The sequence below is a fragment of the Taudactylus pleione genome, unplaced genomic scaffold (assembly GCF_031769625.1).
Source record: "Taudactylus pleione unplaced genomic scaffold, aTauple2 ptg000740l, whole genome shotgun sequence".
Taxonomy (NCBI): domain Eukaryota; kingdom Metazoa; phylum Chordata; class Amphibia; order Anura; family Myobatrachidae; genus Taudactylus; species Taudactylus pleione.
The window spans coordinates 292,789-316,988 of NW_028285142.1; the positions used below are offsets into that span (position 1 = coordinate 292,789).

The window sequence follows — 24,200 nt, forward strand, 5'->3', positions numbered from 1 at the left end:
CGAACCAGGGCCGGCCATGCATTCCTGCCGCTATCTGTAATGATTTCCGTGCGCAAGGAGACCGCAAGCGAACCAGGGCCGGCCATGCATTCCTGCCGCTATCTGTAATGATTTCCGTGCGCAAGGAGACCGCAAGCGAACCAGGGCCAGCCATGCATTCCTGCCGCTATCTGTAATGATTTCCGTGCACAAGGAGACCGCAAGCGAACCAGGGCCGGCCATGCATTCCTGCCGCTATCTGTAATGATTTCCGTACGCAAGGAGACCGCAAGCGAACCAAGGCCAGCCATGCATTCCTGCCGCTATCTGTAATGATTTCCGTGCGCAAGGAGACCGCAAGCGAACCAGGGCCAGCCATGCATTCCTGCCGCTATCTGTAATGATTTCCGTGCACAAGGAGACTGCAAGCGAACCTGGGCCAGCCATGCATTCCTGCCGCTATCTGTAATGTCCGTGCACAAGGAGACCGCAAGCGAACCAGGGCCAGCCATGCATTCCTGCCGCTATCTGTAATGATTTCCGTGCGCAAGGAGACCGCAAGCGAACCAGGGCCAGCCATGCATTCCTGCCGCTATCTGTAATGATTTCCATGCACAAGGAGACTGCAAGCGAACCTGGGCCAGCCATGCATTCCTGCCGCTATCTGTAATGTCCGTGCACAAGGAGACTGCAAGCGAACCAGGGCCAGCCATGCATTCCTGCCGCTATCTGTAATGATTTCCGTGCACAAGGAGACTGCAAGCGAACCAGGGCCAGCCATGCATTCCTGCCGCTATCTGTAATGACGTCCCTGCACGAGGAGACTGCAAGCGAACCAAGGCCGGCCATGCATTCCTGCCGCTATCTGTAATGACGTCCATGCACAAGGAGACTGCAAGCGAACCAGGGCCAGCCATGCATTCCTGCCGCTATCTGTAATGACGTCCGTGCACAAGGAGACTGCAAGCAAACCAGGGCCAGCCATGCATTCCTGCCGCTATCTGTAATGTCTGTGTACAAGGAGACTGCAAGCGAACCAGGGCCAGCTATGCATTCCTGCCGCTATCTGTAATGACGTCCCTGCACGAGGAGACTGCAAGCAAACCAGGGCCGGCCATGTATTCCTGCCGCTATCTGTAATGACGTCCCTGCACGAGGAGACTGCAAGCGAACCAGGGCCAGCCATGCATTTCTGCCGCTATCTGTAATGACGTCCGTGCACAAGGAGACTGCAAGTGAACCAGGGCCAGCCATGCATTCCTGCTGCTATCTGTAATGACGTCCACAAGGAGACTGCAAGCGAACCAGGGCCAGCCATGCATTCCTTCCGCTATCTGTAATGTCCGTGCACAAGGAGACTGCAAGCGAACCAGGGCCAGCCATGCATTCCTGCCGCTATCTGTAATGATTTTTGTTCACAAGGAGACTGCAAGCGAACCAGGGCCAGCCATGCATTCCTGCCGCTATCTGTAATGACGTCCGTGCACAAGGAGACTGCAAGCGAACCAGGGCCAGCCATGCATTCCTGCCGCTATCTGTAATGATTTTTGTTCACAAGGAGACTGCAAGGGAAACAGGGCCAGCCATGCATTCCTGCCACTATCTGTAATGACGTCCGTGCACAAGGAGACTGCAAGCGAACCAGGGCCAGCCATGCATTCCTGCCGCTATCTGTAATGATTTCTGTGCGCAAGGAGACCGCAAGCGAACCAGGGCCGGCCATGCATTCCTGCCGCTATCTGTAATGATTTCCGTGCGCAAGGAGACCGCAAGCGAACCAGGGCCGGCCATGCATTCCTGCCGCTATCTGTAATGATTTCCGTGCGCAAGGAGACCGCAAGCGAACCAGGGCCAGCCATGCATTCCTGCCGCTATCTGTAATGATTTCCGTGCGCAAGGAGACCGCAAGCGAACCAGGGCCAGCCATGCATTCCTGCCGCTATCTGTAATGATTTCCGTGCGCAAGGAGACCGCAAGCGAACCAGGGCCGGCCATGCATTCCTGCCGCTATCTGTAATGATTTCCGTGCGCAAGGAGACCGCAAGCGAACCAAGGCCAGCCATGCATTCCTGCCGCTATCTGTAATGATTTCCGTGCGCAAGGAGACCGCAAGCGAACCAGGGCCAGCCATGCATTCCTGCCGCTATCTGTAATGATTTCCGTGCACAAGGAGACTGCAAGCGAACCTGGGCCAGCCATGCATTCCTGCCGCTATCTGTAATGTCCGTGCACAAGGAGACTGCAAGCGAACCAGGGCCAGCCATGCATTCCTGCCGCTATCTGTAATGATTTCCGTGCGCAAGGAGACCGCAAGCGAACCAGGGCCAGCCATGCATTCCTGCCGCTATCTGTAATGATTTCCGTGCACAAGGAGACTGCAAGCGAACCTGGGCCAGCCATGCATTCCTGCCGCTATCTGTAATGTCCGTGCACAAGGAGACTGCAAGCGAACCAGGGCCAGCCATGCATTCCTGCCGCTATCTGTAATGATTTCCGTGCACAAGGAGACTGCAAGCGAACCAGGGCCAGCCATGCATTCCTGCCGCTATCTGTAATGACGTCCCTGCACGAGGAGACTGCAAGCGAACCAAGGCCGGCCATGCATTCCTGCCGCTATCTGTAATGACGTCCATGCACAAGGAGACTGCAAGCGAACCAGGGCCAGCCATGCATTCCTGCCACTATCTGTAATTATGTCCGTGCGCAAGGAGACTGCAAGCGAACCTGGGCCAGCCATGCATTCCTGCCGCTATCTGTAATGTCCGTGCACAAGGAGACTGCAAGCGAACCAGGGCCAGCCATGCATTCCTGCCGCTATCTGTAATGATTTCCGTGCACAAGGAGACTGCAAGCGAACCAGGGCCAGCCATGCATTCCTGCCGCTATCTGTAATGACGTCCCTGCACGAGGAGACTGCAAGCGAACCAAGGCCGGCCATGCATTCCTGCCGCTATCTGTAATGACGTCCATGCACAAGGAGACTGCAAGCGAACCAGGGCCAGCCATGCATTCCTGCCGCTATCTGTAATGACGTCCGTGCACAAGGAGACTGCAAGCAAACCAGGGCCAGCCATGCATTCCTGCCGCTATCTGTAATGTCTGTGTACAAGGAGACTGCAAGCGAACCAGGGCCAGCTATGCATTCCTGCCGCTATCTGTAATGACGTCCCTGCACGAGGAGACTGCAAGCGAACCAGGGCCGGCCATGTATTCCTGCCGCTATCTGTAATGACGTCCCTGCACGAGGAGACTGCAAGCGAACCAGGGCCAGCCATGCATTTCTGCCGCTATCTGTAATGACGTCCGTGCACAAGGAGACTGCAAGTGAACCAGGGCCAGCCATGCATTCCTGCTGCTATCTGTAATGACGTCCACAAGGAGACTGCAAGCGAACCAGGGCCAGCCATGCATTCCTTCCGCTATCTGTAATGTCCGTGCACAAGGAGACTGCAAGCGAACCAGGGCCAGCCATGCATTCCTGCCGCTATCTGTAATGATTTTTGTTCACAAGGAGACTGCAAGCGAACCAGGGCCAGCCATGCATTCCTGCCACTATCTGTAATGATTTTTGTTCACAAGGAGACTGCAAGCGAACCAGGGCCAGCCATGCATTCCTGCCACTATCTGTAATGATGTCCGTGCACAAGGAGACTGCAAGCGAACCAGGGCCAGCCATGCATTCCTGCCGCTATCTGTAATGACGTCCGTGCACAAGGAGACTGCAAGCGAACCAGGGCCAGCCATGCATTCCTGCCGCTATCTGTAATGATTTTTGTTCACAAGGAGACTGCAAGGGAAACAGGGCCAGCCATGCATTCCTGCCACTATCTGTAATGACGTCCGTGCACAAGGAGACTGCAAGCGAACCAGGGCCAGCCATGCATTCCTGCCGCTATCTGTAATTATGTCCGTGCACAAGGAGACTGCAAGCGAACCAGGGCCAGCCATGCATTCCTGCCGCTATCTGTAATGACGTCCGTACACAAGGAGACTGCAAGCGAACCAGGGCCAGCCATGCATTCCTGCCGCTATCTGTAATGACGTCCGTACACAAGGAGACTGCAAGCGAACCAGGGCCAGCCATGCATTCCTGCCACTATCTGTAATGATTTCCGTGCACAAGGAGACTGCAAGCGAACCAGGGCCAGCCATGCATTCCTGCCGCTAACTGTAATGTCTGTGCACAAGGAGACTGCAAGCGAACCAGGGCCAGCCATGCATTCTTGCCGCTATCTGTAATGACGTCCGTACACAAGGAGACTGCAAGCGAACCAGGGCCAGCCATGCATTCCTGCCACTATCTGTAATGACGTCCGTACACAAGGAGACTGCAAGCGAACCAGGGCCAGCCATGCATTCCTGCCGCTATCTGTAATGTCTGTGCACAAGGAGACTGCAAGCGAATCAGGGCCAGCCATGCATTCCTGCCGCTATCTGTAATGACGTCCGTACACAAGGAGACTGCAAGCGAACCAGGGCCAGCCATGCATTCCTGCCGCTATCTGTAATGTCTGTTCACAAGGAGACTGCAAGCGAACCAGGGCCAGCCATGCATTCCTGCCACTATCTGTAATGATTTTTGTTCACAAGGAGACTGCAAGCGAACCAGGGCCAGCCATGCATTCCTGCCACTATCTGTAATGACGTCCGTGCACAAGGAGACTGCAAGCGAACCAGGGCCAGCCATGCATTCCTGCCGCTATCTGTAATGACGTCCGTGCACAAGGAGACTGCAAGCGAACCAGGGCCAGCCATGCATTCCTGCCGCTATCTGTAATGATTTTTGTTCACAAGGAGACTGCAAGGGAAACAGGGCCAGCCATGCATTCCTGCCACTATCTGTAATGACGTCCGTGCACAAGGAGACTGCAAGCGAACCTGGGCCAGCCATGCATTCCTGCCGCTATCTGTAATTATGTCCGTGCACAAGGAGACTGCAAGCGAACCAGGGCCAGCCATGCATTCCTGCCGCTATCTGTAATGACGTCCGTACACAAGGAGACTGCAAGCGAACCAGGGCCAGCCATGCATTCCTGCCGCTATCTGTAATGACGTCCGTACACAAGGAGACTGCAAGCGAACCAGGGCCAGCCATGCATTCCTGCCGCTATCTGTAATGACGTCCGTACACAAGGAGACTGCAAGCGAACCAGGGCCAGCCATGCATTCCTGCCACTATCTGTAATGATTTCCGTGCACAAGGAGACTGCAAGCGAACCAGGGCCAGCCATGCATTCCTGCCGCTAACTGTAATGTCTGTGCACAAGGAGACTGCAAGCGAACCAGGGCCAGCCATGCATTCTTGCCGCTATCTGTAATGACGTCCGTACACAAGGAGACTGCAAGCGAACCAGGGCCAGCCATGCATTCCTGCCACTATCTGTAATGACGTCCGTACACAAGGAGACTGCAAGCGAACCAGGGCCAGCCATGCATTCCTGCCGCTATCTGTAATGTCTGTGCACAAGGAGACTGCAAGCGAATCAGGGCCAGCCATGCATTCCTGCCGCTATCTGTAATGTCTGTGCACAAGGAGACTGCAAGCGAACCAGGGCCAGCCATGCATTCCTGCCGCTATCTGTAAATGTCTGCGCAGCACACGTATAGGAAACGACTGCGATGCGAGAAGTGCGTCACATATATGACTTCGGATTAATGTTTCTGTCTCAGTTATCGCACAAGACTTTGCCATCTCTGGATCGAAGGCTCGGTACATTGAGAGACAGAGGAAGGCCGGCAATGCATCCGGCAAAGCTGCGTACTGATGGGAATGTCGCCTGCACGCCATCGCATGTCTGCAAGCCAGGCCTTCGCATCATCAGCCCGCGTCTCAGAGAGGTGACTGGCTCAGAGGTGGGCTGCTACTGTCTATTCTCATGAATGGTACATAGCTCCGTCACACTTCTCCCTTGGTATAAAGTACTCAATGTTATGCTGAGATTTAGTCGCCCACATTGTGATTATCCATCATTTGGGAGCATCAGACTTCCCTGACACCCTCCCTAAGACCACGTTTCCCCCTGCGTACTGGGTCACTGGTCGTGGGGACCGCTTGCGGCTATTAGAAGCGAGTACTGTATCACTGAGGGACCGGACTAGATGCAACCTCCAGAGTTCCATAGAATAGACAATTATTGGCACAGCGAGCTGAGATTTGGGCTATGCGGGTACCCCCGCTGCCAGACGTAACGCCCATTACCTGGAATGGATGACCACATACAGAGCGAGTACTCCCCGCACTTCAGCATGTCCTTGTAGTCAAACAACATGGTGTTCACCCAGGCAATGGGGTAATCCTGCACAGACCAGAGACATTGTCACCACAGAGACCAGGCAGCATGGACAACCGCTGGCACACGGGCGGACACTCACCGTTTTTTTGGACTTCTTCTTGGTCGACCTGGGTTTTTTGGACTTATCGACTGCATACAAAGCAAGGCTGAGCCGGGTCATGCGAGGAAGGTCACATACTGCGATGTCGAACTCCAGAATATGCTGCCATTGTGGCTCAGAAGAAGCACTGACCTCATTACTGGCCACCGTCTTACAGAGGAGCTCATTGCCGTGGTAGAGGCCACACTGGACCAATAGCTGCAGGAGACAAGTAACGCGAATAATATAGATGACCGCTTCTACGCATAACACCCGGGCACAATACCATTTGTCCACAGTCAAAACGTGGATAGGAGAATGCAGACGCTGTAGTAATTTAATTTAAAAATGTTAACTGCGCTGGCCAGGGGGCAGGGCAGGCGCCGGCGAGGCCAGGGGGCAGGGCAGGCGCCGGCGAGGCCAGGGGGCAGGGCAGGCGCCGGCGAGGCCAGGGGGCAGGGCAGGCGCCGGCGAGGCCAGGGGGCAGGGCAGGCGCCGGCGAGGCCAGGGGGCAGGGCAGGCGCCGGCGAGGGGGCAGGGCAGGCACCGGCGAGGGGGCAGGGGGCAGGGCAGGCACCGGCGAGGGGGCAGGGGGCAGGGCAGGCACCGGCGAGGGGGCAGGGCAGGTGCCGGCGAGGGGGCAGGGGGCAGGCGCTGGCGAGGGGGCAGGGCAGGCGCCGGGGCAGGCGAGGCCAGAGGGCAGGCCAGAGCAGGCTCCGGTGAGGCCAGATACAGGGCAGGCGCCAGCGAGGCGTCTCGATGGGAATGCAGTAATTTCCCTGTACCAAAGTCTATGGTCACTTTACCCCTCTACCTCTATAATAAATAGGGCATTAGTCACATGCAGGGAGCCACATTACAGAAGATCTGCTGAATTATTATTTAATAACCTGGCCCCTCACCTTCAGTCCTTCATCTGCATTCACGTTATATGCGTACAGGAGCTGCAAACAAAATGGCTTCTCCAGCTTCCATAGAGAACACTGATGTGGCTGTAAAGGAAGATACAACAATGCATTATGGGTTGGGAGACTTCTCCTAAGCTATAGACAGTAGCGCTGTGACTGGAATGTGAGGCTTACCTTCTTAGTAGGTAATGGTGGGGGTTTGTGCCGTATTTTGGAGCCGAGTATTGTGGCATCTCCTTGCTGGATGGGTAATGTGGAGATCGTGGTGACGAGGGTGAGGTGAGCGGTGCAGTTGGTTTTAATACATTTGTTGATGTACTGAAACATAAGAGGATAAAAAATTTTTTACTTATGGTAAAACTTACCTTTGTTAACTCTCTTTTTTCAGAGTCCATAGAGTCCACAGGAAGACCTTTGGGGGGGGGAAGGTGGTGATTGAGGACCGGGCACCATGCAGTTAAAGCTTTCAGCTCTCAGGATGCGCCGGTCCATCCCCCTATACCCCACCCCCGAGCCAAAGGCACCTCAATTCTTGACAAGCCAAAGGCCGGAGGAGGGATGAGGAGGAGGAGAGAGAAGGAAGACTTGAACACACAAGAATCACACTCTCACGGAGGAGACGAGAAACCGGTGACCAGAAACATTGCCCATATGAAGCCAGGTGCGTCAGGGCGGGTACCCTGTGGACCCTATGGACTTCGAAGAAAGAGAGTTAACAAAAGGCAAGTTTTACCATAACTAATTTTCTTTTTCAGGGTCCAGACCTTGGGGATGACCCAAAGCAGTCATTTAAGGGTGGGGACGCTCCTGGGCTGAGAGCGGAATCCGGCGCCCAGGAGCCGCACAGTAGAAGTCCTGGAGCTGAGCAGGAATATCTAAGGACAGGAGCAGCACAGGAGAAGTCCTGGAGCTGGGCGGGAATGTCTGAGGACAGGAGCCGCACAGGAGAAGTCCTGGAGCTGGGCGGGAATGTCTGAGAACAGGAGCCGCACAGGAGAAGTCCTGGAGCTGGGCGGGAATGTCTGAGGACAGGAGCCGCACAGGAGAAGTCCTGGAGCTGGGCGGGAATGTCTGAGGACAGGAGCAGCACAGGAGAAGTCCTGGAGCTGGGCGGGAATGTCTGAGGACAGGAGCAGCACAGGAGAAGTCCTGGAGCTGAGTAGGAATATCTAAGGACAGGAGCAGCACAGGAGAAGTCCTGGAGCTGGGCAGGTAATCATTCAGCTGCTTTATGCCAGATGTACAAAGTTGGACATAGGCTGAACACCACAACAGTGTTAGGAAAGGCTGTTAAGTGAATATAAAGCAGTTACATTTGTTTATCTTTATTTCAGCAGGACATGGCAGACACTTACCGTGAACTGACACAGAGGGTAGTTGCCATAGATGTACTCCAGCACGCCATTGACCTGCAATGTGTACTCCTCTGGGCGTCCCGGACACGGCTGGCCGGACACATTGGACTTCTTCCTTAGCGCCAGGCGGACAACAGATATAGGAAAGTCTCTCGGAGTCACCTGTAGTGTGAAGCTCTCCTGCAGATAACAAATGCAGAGTAATTGTTTTACCACCTCTGGAGGATCTCCGGAGACATGGCAGAAGTCTCTAGCAGCTCCAGAAGGATTCGGTGGGTTTGCAGCAAAACACAAAAACGTGTCAAACTATTGCTGAAACACTTATGTAAAGAAGGAAATTAAAAATACCCAACATTTCTTTTTTTTTAGAAATAAAATCAGTTAACAAAAGATCGGAAATAACCAGCCGGATCTGACCCTTACTTTACATATTAATAAACAATGAAGAAGAACTAGAAAATCTAATTTGTAATTTAAAAAGAGTCTATTTTAAATTTACAGACAAATTGGAAACGAAGCTAAGATTTACATAAGCGCCTGGATAGCCCACGGGGAGGAATGACAGGGTTAATAACCAGTCTTGTATTATTACCAACACAAAGAGGTTGGAGGGAGCTGCTCACAGGCTTACACTCTATAGTAACGCAGGAGGATTATATACCAGAGTAAGTGACGCAGCCGGTACGCTGGTCCAGCCAGACTACAACCGGAAAAACGCTTAACGTGGCAGACGTGGTCACACGGGTGACAGATGATAATCTAGATAAAGTGCCAGGTATTGATATCAGGGAAGTCAGCATATAGCTGAAGCATGCCCCCCCGTTTGCGGATTTGGTACATCCCTTGTTCCTCTCTGGAGTCGGAGATGTTGGCGATCAGTGGAACATATGACAGAGCGCAGTCCACGGGACCCTGCTCACCTCGCTACTTTGAAACTTGATGTTGATCATGAGGGTCTTGGTGCTCTGGGGGGACTTGGTGAAGACTTTGGAGGAATGCTCCAGCTGGAGAGGAAAGTTAGATTCCATCCAGCATTCCCATTTCATTTGCTCCCGCTTCGCGGCCGTCTCCTCACAGAACTGGCGCATTCTGCTGCGAAAATCATTCACTTCCGGGTCATTTAAAGAGTCAAATTCGTGGAGACCTGAGAAATCAGATTTGAAACGAAGATATACGAGCACAGTCTCTGCAACAGACATGATACACCAGCCACAGGCTAGTGACAGACACGATACACCAGCCACAGGCTAGTGACAGACACGATACACCAGCCACAGGCACGATGCACCCGCCACAGGCTAGTGACAGACACGATGCACCCGCCACAGACACGATGCACCCGCCACAGACTAGTGACAGACACGATGCACCCGCCACAGACTAGTGACAGACACGATGCACCCGCCACAGACACGATGCACCAGCCACAGACTAGTGACAGACACCATACACCCGCCACAGACTAGTGACAGACACGATGCACCCGCCACAGACACGATGCACCAGCCACAGACTAGTGACAGACACGATGCACCCGCCACAGACACGATGCACCAGCCACAGACTAGTGACAGACACCATACACCCGCCACAGACACCATACACCCGCCACAGACTAGTGACAGACACGATGCACCCGCCACAGACACGATGCACCCGCCACAGACACAATGCACCCGCCACAGGCTAGTGACAGACACGATGCACCCGCCACAGACACGATGCACCCGCCACAGACTAGTGACAGACACGATGCACCCGCCACAGACTAGTGACAGACACGATGCACCCGCCACAGACACGATGCACCAGCCACAGACTAGTGACAGACACGATGCACCCGCCAGACACCATACACCCGCCACAGACTAGTGACAGACACGATGCACCCGCCACAGACACGATGCACCAGCCACAGACTAGTGACAGACACGATGCACCCGCCACAGACACGATGCACCCGCCACAGACTAGTGACAGACACGATGCACCCGCCACAGACACGATGCACCCGCCACAGACTAGTGACAGACACGATGCACCCGCCACAGACACGATGCACCCGCCACAGACAAGTGACAGACACGATGCACCAGCCACAGACACGATGCACCAGCCACAGACTAGTGACAGACACGATGCACCAGCCACAGACTAGTGACAGACACGATGCACCCGCCACAGACTAGTGACAGACACGATGCACCCGCCACAGACTAGTGACAGACACGATGCACCCGCCACAGACACGATGCACCAGCCACAGACTAGTGACAGACACGATGCACCCGCCAGACACCATACACCCGCCACAGACTAGTGACAGACACGATGCACCCGCCACAGACACGATGCACCAGCCACAGACTAGTGACAGACACGATGCACCCGCCACAGACACGATGCACCCGCCACAGACTAGTGACAGACACGATGCACCCGCCACAGACACGATGCACCCGCCACAGACTAGTGACAGACACGATGCACCCGCCACAGACACGATGCACCCGCCACAGACAAGTGACAGACACGATGCACCAGCCACAGACACGATGCACCAGCCACAGACTAGTGACAGACACGATGCACCAGCCACAGACTAGTGACAGACACGATGCACCCGCCACAGACTAGTGACAGACACGATGCACCCGCCACAGACTAGTGACAGACACGATGCACCCGCCACAGACACGATGCACCAGCCACAGACTAGTGACAGACACGATGCACCCGCCAGACACCATACACCCGCCACAGACTAGTGACAGACACGATGCACCCGCCACAGACACGATGCACCCGCCACAGACTAGTGACAGACACGATGCACCCGCCACAGACACGATGCACCCGCCACAGACTAGTGACAGACACGATGCACCCGCCACAGACACGATGCACCCGCCACAGACACGATGCACCCGCCACAGACAAGTGACAGACACGATGCACCAGCCACAGACACGATGCACCAGCCACAGACTAGTGACAGACACGATGCACCAGCCACAGACTAGTGACAGACACGATGCACCCGCCACAGACTAGTGACAGACACGATGCACCCGCCACAGACACGATGCACCAGCCACAGACACGATGCACCAGCCACAGACACGATGCACCAGCCACAGACTAGTGACAGACACGATGCACCAGCCACAGACACGATGCACCAGCCACAGACTAGTGACAGACACGATGCACCAGCCACAGACTAGTGACAGACACGATGCACCAGCCACAGACTAGTGACAGACACGATGCACCAGCCACAGACTAGTGACAGACACGATGCACCAGCCACAGACTAGTGACAGACACGATGCACCAGCCACAGACTAGTGACAGACACGATGCACCAGCCACAGACTAGTGACAGACACGATGCACCAGCCACAGACTAGTGACAGACACGATGCACCAGCCACAGACTAGTGACAGACACGATGCACCAGCCACAGACTAGTGACAGACACGATGCACCAGCCACAGACTAGTGACAGACACGATGCACCAGCCACAGACTAGTGACAGACACGATGCACCAGCCACAGACTAGTGACAGACACGATGCACCAGCCACAGACTAGTGACAGACACGATGCACCAGCCACAGACTAGTGACAGACACGATGCACCAGCCACAGACTAGTGACAGACACGATGCACCAGCCACAGACTAGTGACAGACACGATGCACCAGCCACAGACTAGTGACAGACACGATGCACCAGCCACAGACTAGTGACAGACACGATGCACCAGCCACAGACTAGTGACAGACACGATGCACCAGCCACAGACTAGTGACAGACACGATGCACCAGCCACAGACTAGTGACAGACACGATGCACCAGCCACAGACTAGTGACAGACACGATGCACCAGCCACAGACTAGTGACAGACACGATGCACCAGCCACAGACTAGTGACAGACACGATGCACCAGCCACAGACTAGTGACAGACACGATGCACCAGCCACAGACTAGTGACAGACACGATGCACCAGCCACAGACTAGTGACAGACACGATGCACCAGCCACAGACTAGTGACAGACACGATGCACCAGCCACAGACTAGTGACAGACACGATGCACCAGCCACAGACTAGTGACAGACACGATGCACCAGCCACAGACTAGTGACAGACACGATGCACCAGCCACAGACTAGTGACAGACACGATGCACCAGCCACAGACTAGTGACAGACACGATGCACCAGCCACAGACTAGTGACAGACACGATGCACCAGCCACAGACTAGTGACAGACACGATGCACCAGCCACAGACACGATGCACCAGCCACAGACTAGTGACAGACACGATGCACCAGCCACAGACTAGTGACAGACACGATGCACCAGCCACAGACAATGCACCAGCCACAGACGCGATGCACCAGCCACAGACTAGTGACAGACACGATGCACCAGCCACAGACACGATGCACCAGCCACAGACTAGTGACAGACACGATGCACCAGCCACAGACACGTAACAGACTACAAGGACTCCAGAGGTAGAAGGAGAATAACCTCGCTAGATACTTATTACAAACACACACTATATCTCTCACCCACCGCCCTAGTCTCACCTTTCCCAATGAGCAGGCTGATCTGGGAGTTGAGCGACTTCTCTGCCCGATCACCCTCCCTGGCCACGAGCCTCAGGACTGGTAGGAATGGCTGAATGTCACAGAGCCGCCGCTGCTCGTCCTCCAGCTCCTGCTGCTCAGCCGTCTGGTTGATGCAGGTGAAGACATACGATGTGGGGGATCCGAGAGTGTGGAAGAGGGGCTCCTGCTGCGCCCGTTGCCATAGTAACTGAGGACAGAGAAAACCGCACCGCGAATGTTAGGCACAGGATAATTATATGGTCCTTAAAACACCTACTGGAAAAGCCTCCAGTGTGAATAACCATACATGAGGAAAAGAGAGAAAGCCAGGAGCGACCTCGGTACATGCAGCTCATCACAGGAACCCAGCGACATGACTGAGGCACGAGGCGCTGGTTCCTGGTGAATGGACAGATAAATATGGGTGCCTGGATGCCTCCACCCCGTGAAAGTCTCTAGCCTGAATTCCATGGGCTTTGGTTGGAACATAAGAGACTTCCAGATATACAGTATTTACTATTGCGTGTTTTGGTGCACTGCATAACCCGTTAGCCGGTGAAAGTGATGCGTAACAGACGCGTTACTATTATTAGCGAATGGAAGTGCGGCCAGGCTCCTGCCATGTAGCACATTGATGAGGGCATTCCTACCTTCTTGATATTCCCTAGGCTGGCGCTGCATGGCACAGGAAAGTTGAGGTAAATGCCAGTCGGCAGCAGGAAATCCACTGAAATGTTCTGCTTTTCCTCTTTGGCCCAGAAGTCCACTGGGCAGTAAACTCCAGGTGGCATCCTGCCCTGTGGCTACTGCCCCTCCGGCCCTGCGGACAGAACACATTTACCATTAGCGTCACATGGGTTTTCTGACTGACCACGTCCCATAACAGCTCCATAATCCCCACCATAGCTTTCAGAGCGAGCGCGTCCATATGACGTATATAACCTGGGCTCTCACACAGCGATGCCCTCAGTTCTAGTCATAAAACACTTTGTGCAGGATAATGAACAGATGTGATCTATCATCAGCTAAGCAGAGAATAAGGGCACCAGACGTCTACACAGTGGTGGCAGCCATTTTGTAAGAGATAGACAGCCATACAATCCATTCACTAGGAGACGGCGACATCACTGAGGACAATACTTATGATGCAATGGTTCCTAGTGAAGGGTTTTATAGTGATTTAGCCCACAAAACGGCAGCCTGCATCATGCAATGCATGCGAGAGAGTTTATAATCTTTAATGAGATTTCCACCAGGTAGCAAGCTTATTTTTCTCCCCCATTTTGAAATTTTAAGGCTCCTAAACCAGATCTGACCGGGAGAGGGTGCGCTGGCATACTACCCCCAGGAGACCATACCAGGGACCCCGCCCACTTCTCCAGTAAAATGTGCCATCCGGGGTCTTGATAAGGTTTGCAGCAAACCTCGACCTCATGGGGCTGCCGCGCCCTTCACTGTGCCGCAACTGAAGCATTGCACAGCAGGGGCGCGGGTCTGTGATGATGCAACGCCCTTTTCCGCGCATTTCACACCTGGACCAATGAAAAGCCAGCAAGAAGGCCCGCTGTACAGTGCTCTATCCTAGCCATGCTAATAAATTATATTATAATAAATAAATATTATATATATACACACACACACATATATATATATATATATATATATACACACACACACATATATATATATATACACATATATATATATATATATATATATATATATATATATATATATACACACAGTAAGACCTACTAATAACATACACAGGTGTGCCTTTATATAGTTCATGATTGATATCTACCTCTGTCATGAAGCCAGGCCTACACTAGAGTTCAGACTAATGGGGCTGATGTGTACTCAGTCACCTCTATGATAGTAAGTTTAGATGAAACGCGTCAGTCAGCTGCAGTTGTGCTCTGAGCAGTAATAGAGCATCCGGTCTGCTCTGTGTGCGTCTGCCGGCTAACAGGGAATGGTGCAGCGTTGCTCCAGTTTTACTCCGGCTTCTATTACAATCTTTGTTTACTTTGTCATGGCCATGCCGGGTGCACACAGCAAGGGAGCTGCCACTCACTACGGCCATGCCCGATGCACACAGAAGGGAGCTGCCACTCACTACGGCCATGCCGGGTGCACACAGCAAGGGAGCTGCCACTCACTACGGCCATGCCGGGTGCACACAGCAAGGGAGCTGCCACTCACTACGGCCATGCCGGGTGCACACAGCAAGGGAGCTGCCACTCACTACGGCCATGCCGGGTGCACACAGCAAGGGAGCTGCCACTCACTTCGGCCATGCCGGGTGCACACAGCAAGGGAGCTGCCACTCACTTCGGCCATGCCGGGTGCACACAGCAAGGGAGCTGCCACTCACTACGGCCATGCCGGGTGCACACAGCAAGGGAGCTGCCACTCACTACGGCCATGCCGGGTGCACACAGAAAGGGAGCTGCCACTCACTACGGCCATGCCCGATGCACACAGCAAGGGAGCTGCCACTCACTACGGTCATGCCCGGTGCACACAGCAAGGGAGCTGCCACTCACTACAGGCATGCCCGATGCACACAGCAAGGGAGCTGGCCACTCACTATGGGCATGCCGATGCACACAGCAATGGAGCTGCCACCCACTACGGGCCTGCCTGGCGCACAGGGCAAGGGAGCTGGCCACTCACTATGGGCATGCTCGGTGCACACGGCAAGGGAGCTGCCACTCACTACGGGCATGCCTAGTGCACACGGTAAGGGAGCTGCCACTCACTACGGGCATGCCCAGTGCACACGAGAAGGGAGCTGCCACCCACTAGCCCAAGGTGAGGCCCTGTGTCTGGTGTCAGTGATAACTGGGGGTCTCTGCTCTCATAGCACATGGAGGCTACACTGACCTGCTGGATATGCGTCTGATACCTCCTGCATAGAATGTGGATGTGATTTGAGCCAGCGTCGCTAGTCTTACCACCACGCTGCTGGTCAGGATCATAGATCTGTGCCTGTGATCGTTGCCCATTGTGCTGTCCATGGTGGGTGGGTCCAGGGAGGCGGAGGGTACAGGGACCCCCGGGGGGATTTTGGGTTAGGCACCCCCCCCTGGGAGGGTTAGGGTAGGGGAAGGGGGGTTAGGCACCACGCAGGAGGGGAGGGGGGGGCGGGTTAGGTTTAGCCTCTAACGTGGGGAGGGGGGGGTTAGGGTTTGGCACCTCTAAGGGAAGGGGGGGGGGGGGGAGAGGGGAGGGTTAGGGTACTTACCTTCAGTTGATGGGATTTCAGAACACCAGCTTTACATACCGATTCCGGAAGTAGCGTGTAAGATTCATTTCCTGAGCAGCGGCTTATAAACGCCCCATACCTTGCTATTAAAGCATCGCCCTTTTACATTTGGGGCTTAAACGCACTGGGAAGCAGCCACTTCCTTGTAAACGTACCTGTGACACCACCTGTCAGACATTGAAGAGGATGCGCGGAGGTCTGGGGCTCTTTTGCTGGATCCCGAATAGGTGACTTGCACCCCAAATCAAAAGGGGATACTACAGCACCCTCTGGTGTACGTCTGGTTGGTCAAGAGTCCATCCTACAGCAAGATCATGAGCGAGTATATACCTCCAGGCTCCGTCTCATCTACTTTCCAGGAGAGGAACAAGACGCTAGGCTTCACATTATGGAATGGCCGAGCAGTCTCCAGACTTACACCCCATCGCGCTGGTTTGGGAGGGACAGGACAGAAGGGCGAGAGCAGAGACACCTACAGGTGCAGCACGTGTGGGGGAGCTTCTGCTGCAGGGCTGGTTATCTGGGATTTCTTTATATCACATTATTCATTTGTTCTAAGCTTTAGTGTCAGAGAACAGAGAGTCAAACCGCAACGTTCAATAAAACCTGGAAAATATGGGTATTTCTACAAGTGTTGGCTGGTAGGGTGCTTCCGAATGGAAGTGGTCAGACCTGTTTGAGGAAGGCATTTCTACCAGAATTCTTTACTAAAACAATTGTTTTGTGCCTGGTATGTGACATTTCAGGTCCTTGAAACAACGAACACTGCAAGTATAGACTTTCCAGCCCTGCCATATAGTCCCACACAGAGGTGCAAAAACAGCAGCTAGAGCAGAAATCAGGGCCGGGAGTAAACCCACTATAGAGTCTGATATAAATGTAACATAAACGGGAGATTGCAGAACAGCCCGAGACCCCTCACGGTCACTCTCAGCGATCAGAGGCATGACGGGATAAGAAAGTCCTCTACCCAAAAAGTACATTATATGCACACTCTTGTGTTCTATGGTGGCCTGACGGGGGTCCCCATTAAATATACCATATATATTATATATACTGTATACATTTATTTTTTTACGTACAAATTGGAGGGCTATGAAAATTGCTTTAAATATAAAAATACAACCGATTCTTCCTCAGTCAGTAACGGTTTTGCTGCCACGTGGCAGATACGTTATTGAGGACGGCAGTGCACGCAATGACGGAGATGTGGCCATTTTATCACAAAAAGCGAAGAACGACTTCAGTTTTACTGAACAAAGAACTCCCAGGCGGATCCACGCCGTGCCGGTAACGTATAGGGTGTAACACAGACCCACCATGCAGACGTGCATTATATAGGGGCTGAAATATTACTCTTCTCTAAATAAAGTGTGGGGGGGGGCTCTTCAGGGTGAACTGATGAAGCCGGAGTATTTACGGCAATGGGTAAAGGGGGCGTTCGCAGAAGGGCCAGACCATTACTTTCCTAGAAGTTATAAAGTGTTCCTGTCTTAGGTTGGTGCTGGATGTCACCTTGCACAAAGGGTCAGAACATGGCGCCTTTCAAGTAAAAAAAACACAAAAAACCAGAACATGTAAATGGCTGCAAAAAAAATAAATGAGATATTTATATTATAGCATATAAGACCGTGTATTTTTGCCATTTTACATACCAATAACTTATACTGCTCTGCGCCTTTTGTTCTAATTTGTCTAAAGCAGTAGAAAAAAGGAGAATATTTATATAAGTAGCGTTCCCACTACGCCGTTTTAGCGTGGCGCCGCGCCCTGCCTTATTTCTAAAGGGCAAAAAGCACCCTGCCCGGCACCCCGCAGTAACAGCCTGCGGGTTCTGTCCCCACCTGCGGGTCGCAGTGTCCTGCGGGTGGGGAAAACTGCGGTGTAGCAGTCAGTCGGTGAATGGATGCCGGGCGCTTGGCGCAATGCATCCATTCACACTGACAGCAACGCTTGGGGGCAGCCCAGCATGTCTAAGTGCCAGGCACGCCCCCAGGCGTAACAAAAGGGGTACGCGTCTTTAAGACATGCCGCTTTCAGGCACATGTACTTTATAATAAAATTATATATATATATATAAATAATTAATTTTAATTCACTGTTACACCTCTTTCAGCCGGGAGGTAGTTGAATCCCGGCACCGGCATCCCGATGGTAAGTAGCGGGGTTCGGGTTAAGCACTAGAGAGGGGTGGGGGTTTTAGGATAGGGTTATGATACTTACCGCCAGGTGTCAGTACTCTAACCATCAGAATGCTGGCGTCGGAACTCTGATCGCTGGGACGGCGAGCGCCGGCATCCCGTACCCGACCCTTGTACATACTGATCTTGTGAGAACACCCGACGCATTTCACCTCTCTGACTGCAGCTCTCCGTGTGTTACAGAGTTATTGTCCTTGTTCATATTGGTCATAAGTCAGCCCTGATAATGGCCAAAGTCAGTAACTGCTTCGGCATTTCTCATGAACATTGCTGGCTCGGCCCCAGTGACGGGCTAAATCAAGGGGGCCAAGTAACGGCTCGGCCCCAGTGGCGGGCTAAATCCCGGGGGCCAAGTAACGGCTCGGCCCCAGTGACGGGCTAAATCCCGGGGGCCAAGTAACGGCTCGGCCCCAGTGACGGGCTAAATCCCGGGGGCCAAGTAACGGCTCGGCCCCAGTGACGGGCTAAATCCCTGGAGACGGGCCGTCCCAGTCGTGGGCTAAATCCCTGGAGACGGGCCGTCCCAGTCAGGGGGTAATAATGAGAGCTGGACAGATCCCAGGAGACAGGCAGACAGTGCATATATAGAAAATACCAGCAGTGGAGTATGTATGCTTCATATAACTGAGGAAAAACGTTGTACAGAGAGCGTACGATGTTCTGCACATCTGGAAAGCATAATCCGCCCGACTCCTTACAGTCGAAGCATCAGTCACTACACAGCGTTCCTTTCCCCGGACATACACAGCACTCGCTAACAGTGGTAATGAGCCCCAGTCCTGCCCTTTTGCGCACTCACTGCCCGCTCTGCGCCATCTTCTCACTCAATCACACATTAACACACTGCTGGAACAGTGATGCCACCATGGGTACAGACATAGCAGGAGTGGGGTCTTCCAGAGATCCCACATGGTCCCGTCTCTCTATATAACCCTCAAAGCCGTATACTCCTCACTGCTCTATAAGCACCAAGAATCTGAGCTCTATAAATAGGAGTAGAGGGAGCATTTGGGTTTACACAAGACTCGTACAAGGCAAATTAGGACAGAGACTAGATTAGAGAACAGTGAAGGCAGCCATTTTGTGGGCTGGACCTATAGTCAAAAAAATGAAACTGAGCCACCAGTGTGCCTCGTAACATTTGATCATTCTAGTACCTCAGTGCATCTCGTTGCATGCGAATGAACAGAAGGTCAGCCCACAAGATGGCTGCTGCCCAGTGCATATAGACACACTTTAATGGTCTCTCTCAGCTTGCTCAGTAAGGGTGCCCCAGTCTCCTTGCAGCAGAGGTCCTCTCCCCAGTCAGCATTCCTGACATCCCAGTCACAGAGGTTACACACCATTCCCAAACGCTGGGGCTGTATGAGCAGGAGCCATGTAAACCTAGGCAGGGGAATCCCTGCTGCACAGACGGTGTATGACTCACAGACATCCAGACATGTCATCTCCATGGAAACGGAACTGCGTCAGATTATAGTATACAGGAGTACGCCAGGAAAGGACCAGTGTACGTAATGTATACATGGCCCAGCGCTGCCCAGGGACTTGCTGCCTTTTCATTGAAGAAAACCAGATTTCGTACATTAAAATTTTCAGTAAACGTTTCCATCAGCATCCACAGAGACGCATTGGAATGCGGAATATAATACTATTATCCCTAGTAATGCCTGTATACTTCCATCTGTGCAGTCACAGCCTCTGAGCGCAGGGATAATGGGCACCCGGGGTCAGCTGCAATATTGTAAAGAAGACTGACGCCACTTGCGGATCTCCGACGGTTTTAGTGTAAGGAATAGGGGGACATTATTGCATTATGCTTACAGACAGAGAAAATACATGTCAGCTAAAAAGCTCACAAGTAGATATGTTGGAAATAAATTTTAAACAGAACATTCTTCAGGAATGAAAACAAATAATTATCCCGTCCCACCATATCAGGCAATGATTTGGGTAGGGGGAGGGCATATAAAAGAAAGGAGAGAACAGTCTGCAAAGTTGATTGGAGGATGGAAGGACCGCCCAATGCGCAGTGTAATGTCTGTAAGTCCAAACGTCAACCTGGACTAATGCTGTGTGAAATATTTAGAACCCTGCCTTGGTGCTGGCCTTTCTGTGGGAGGTCCTTCCTCTGCGGTCCTCCATGGCAGCCATTACAATGTGCTTAGGATGGGTCAGAGGAGATTAAGCATCCCCCATGTGTTATATAGTAAAAGGCGGGACCCCTGCGACTTTTCTTCCGTTGAGGTAAGCTGAGGACTGGAGACTTATCAATCAAGAGTTACTCGCTGTATCGGGCCAGCGTTACTTGGCTGTTATTTATTCTGTATTCTGCGCCCCCTTCGCTCCCCTGAATTTCGCTCCTTGTCACCATCTCCTCGCTGTCTCCTGCACATCACTGATATTCCTGGGTGCAGTCAGGGGTCAGACCAAACGTCATTACATTCCAACAAGATGGCTATCAGTCACAAAGAGCGGACAAGCGCCAAATGGGGACGTCTGAGGTACCACTACGCGGGGCAACACGTAGGGGGAGGCAGGTTGAGTCCCAAACCAGCAGAGGTAGAGAATGGTTCAGTACAGGAGGGGAGGATGAATCCCTGCACCACACGGCAGGTGCCCCGCGTTGTAATGACTATGGAGGGCAACAATAGACGACTAAAGTATAGAAACGTAGTGTCGGTGCCGCTGGTTACTGCGGAATGTGAAGGCGCACAACATGCCGGTTCCCAGACCGGATAGGACCACCTCCACAGCAGTTTAGAAAGCCTATAGCTTGCATGAAGGAACCTTTGTCACTTATCGCCAGCCTGGCTGCCTAATTCTACAGGGCTAGAACATATCTGTCCAATTAATGACCAGCAATAATGGATTCTGTCCCTAAACTAGATGCAGCCATAGGGTCATTTCTCTTGAAGATGGGAGACCTCTTCTGTCCCTCATGGATATAAAGATGGAGCGTTCTTTCATAGAGCTGAGTTCATCATCAGGAGCCACATTGAAGACTGTTATTGCCATGGTCTCAGCGGGCATCAGATTAGGCGGAGAGCCACCCCATGTGGACGCCAGGAGACGGTAAACAGGCAGTACCAGTGAAGTCCCATGAAGAGACATCTATACGACTCCTGTGTGCAGCCTGTTTGGACACCAATGCTTTTTCGTCAAAGACTACGGCATCAGTGTCAGAGGCTAGTAGAGGCCACTGGTTACGCCCTGGGCAGCAGACATTCAGGGAGAAAACAGACAAGTCTATCTTGTAGATACAAACGTCCTCTGGAGGGAAGTCAGACTGTACGCCTCAGGAGCAAAGGTCCAAGTACTCTCATCCTCCTTCATCCAGTCAGCAATATGAAGACGCTGGAAGCTATAGGCCAGGAAAGCAATACAGCAGCCAGAACAGTCCTCCTTCTAAGCTACGCTATAGAGCATTCAGGAGTAGAGACGCAAAACCTCAAAACAGCCGTAGTGGGTGGAGCTGCACAATAAGTGGTCACATGGACCCATTCTAGCAAGGACCAATAGGTTTTAGATAGCATAGGACAAGAACACAGGATAGATTTCAACAGTATCCAGAAGGAAATGTCTGTGCATCAATCTCAGCGGTTAGAAGCTTTGCAGGACCATGTACAAACCTTGATAAGGGAAAGGATATTTCTCCAGACTATTGCTGGTGTCATAAATCCTCAGCTTGCACTATTCTGGTCCTAAAAAGGAGACTCCACAGTCAACCCATGTTCTCTCTCCTCCAAGGATGTCCTATCAGTCTGGCCCAGGCTGTGGGTCATGGATCAACACTTTCAACTCGCCTGTCTGCCTGAGCAGATTCAAGAACATTTACAAATATGCTCTGGCGATGGATGCGAGAAAATGTAGGGTCAAGAAACGCCCTACTTTGAGGACTTTCTGGAGATAGGGCAGTCAGAACAAGTTGGACACACAACACCAGTAGTAACAGCACAAAAGCGTGGCTTGGGAGCTGGACCACGTCAGCTCGTCCCGTCCCAGCAATTAAAGTATCCTACAAAAAGTAACTATGTCAGGAGGGGCAGCGAGATATAGTCACTGGCACAACCACCGTAAATCAGCCAACAGCCACAAGGAACGGGCTTCTGCTGCTGGGGATACTTCTCTCTCCCATAAGGGTGTTTTCCTGAATATGATGGCCACATACCCAGCCTCCAGCAAGAACTAACCAACCTGTGGGATCACAAACAGATATCCGGTTCACAAATTCAGGTAATCAGGACCATCAAAAATGTGTCTTCCCTGGTGGCAACTAGAGACACACAGAATAGGTCCTTAGACCCAGAATGGCTAATCTTACGTCTGATTCCCGTGGATCAGGCTGGAGAGCTTAGAACAGCGCAAGGTACATGGCCACGGGAAAAGAGAAAACGGACATCTACTTACTAATAATACTACATAACAAATACTACTACATCACCTTAATAATAATAAAAAAATAATTATCACTATCATGTCACAATAATACCAATCATCCAGAAAATTTAATAAGAGCCATAATAGTCGTCTATTACTACATTATTGACTTATAATGGGATCTTGGTACTTACCAGTAAATCCTTTTCTCTGATTCCACAGGGGACACTGGAGGTGCTTACGCTGGGGTATAGAGGCGTGGATAACCGGAGCCGGCACTAATTAATGCAAAAGTGTGAAGCTCCTCCCCCTCTATTCCCCACCAGCCCTCAGTTTAGAAAATGAAGACCGAGAGGAGATGGAGAACAATACGAGTGAAAAAGAGAAATATCACACAACAACAAAACCATACAACATACCGAACTAACAGGCAGGCAAAGAGCGCTGAGGTGGGCGTCCAGTGTCCCCTGTGGAATCAGAGAAAAGGATTTACCGGTAAGTACCAAAATCCCATTTTCTCTTTCATCCACTAGGGGACACTGGAGGTGCTGACGCTGGGGACATCCCAAAGTTTTCCCCACGGGCGGGGGCGCTCTGAGGGACCTGCAGAACAAGGCGGCCTAAACTTGTGAACCAATGACCAAGTGGCCGCATGGCACCATTGTAAAGTGGAGGCACCCACACCCACAGAATGTGTTGACCGACAATCATTACTGACATAACTTGACTACGAAGAGCTCGAACCACATCCAGGGTTCCACCAAAGAGGCACCACAAAAGGTTGGCTTATGTGGGAAGCCGACCCCACCTCAGGGAGGAAAGCGGCTACCGTCCTGAGTACCGCCCTATCAGCATGAAACACAAGTTAAGGACGCTTATGGAACAGAGCCCTCCCATTCCGAAACTCTGCATGCCGAAGCCAAAGCCAAGAGAAGCCCCAAGGATCCATAGGTGGTACAAAAGGTGGAAGAAACGGCTGCATCTCGGGAATGAGGAGCAACTTACGGTGAAAGAAATAAGAGCAGAAACCTGCACTTTAGAATATCCCAATTGCAGGCCAGAAACTGATCTGGTCTAGAAAAAAAAAAACAACGGAACAA

At 52.4% G+C, this 24,200-nt stretch overlaps 1 protein-coding gene across 2 annotated transcripts in view; it reads right to left on the minus strand.

Moving 5' to 3' along the window:
- PIK3CD (phosphatidylinositol-4,5-bisphosphate 3-kinase catalytic subunit delta) overlaps positions 1 to 24,200 on the minus strand; it is a 75,583-nt gene that overhangs the window by 20,173 nt on the left and 31,210 nt on the right. For both annotated transcript variants that reach the window (XM_088457160.1, XM_088457159.1), the window contains exons 2-9: positions 13,899 to 14,068; positions 13,228 to 13,456; positions 9,535 to 9,758; positions 8,615 to 8,794; positions 7,434 to 7,577; positions 7,254 to 7,343; positions 6,352 to 6,570; positions 6,179 to 6,275 (exon numbers count right to left, since the gene is read on the minus strand). In XM_088457160.1, coding sequence (XP_088313286.1) covers positions 6,179 to 6,275; positions 6,352 to 6,570; positions 7,254 to 7,343; positions 7,434 to 7,577; positions 8,615 to 8,794; positions 9,535 to 9,758; positions 13,228 to 13,456; positions 13,899 to 14,039 — 1,324 coding nt within the window. In that variant the 5' untranslated portion in view covers positions 14,040 to 14,068. The remainder of the gene's footprint in view (positions 1 to 6,178; positions 6,276 to 6,351; positions 6,571 to 7,253; positions 7,344 to 7,433; positions 7,578 to 8,614; positions 8,795 to 9,534; positions 9,759 to 13,227; positions 13,457 to 13,898; positions 14,069 to 24,200) is intronic.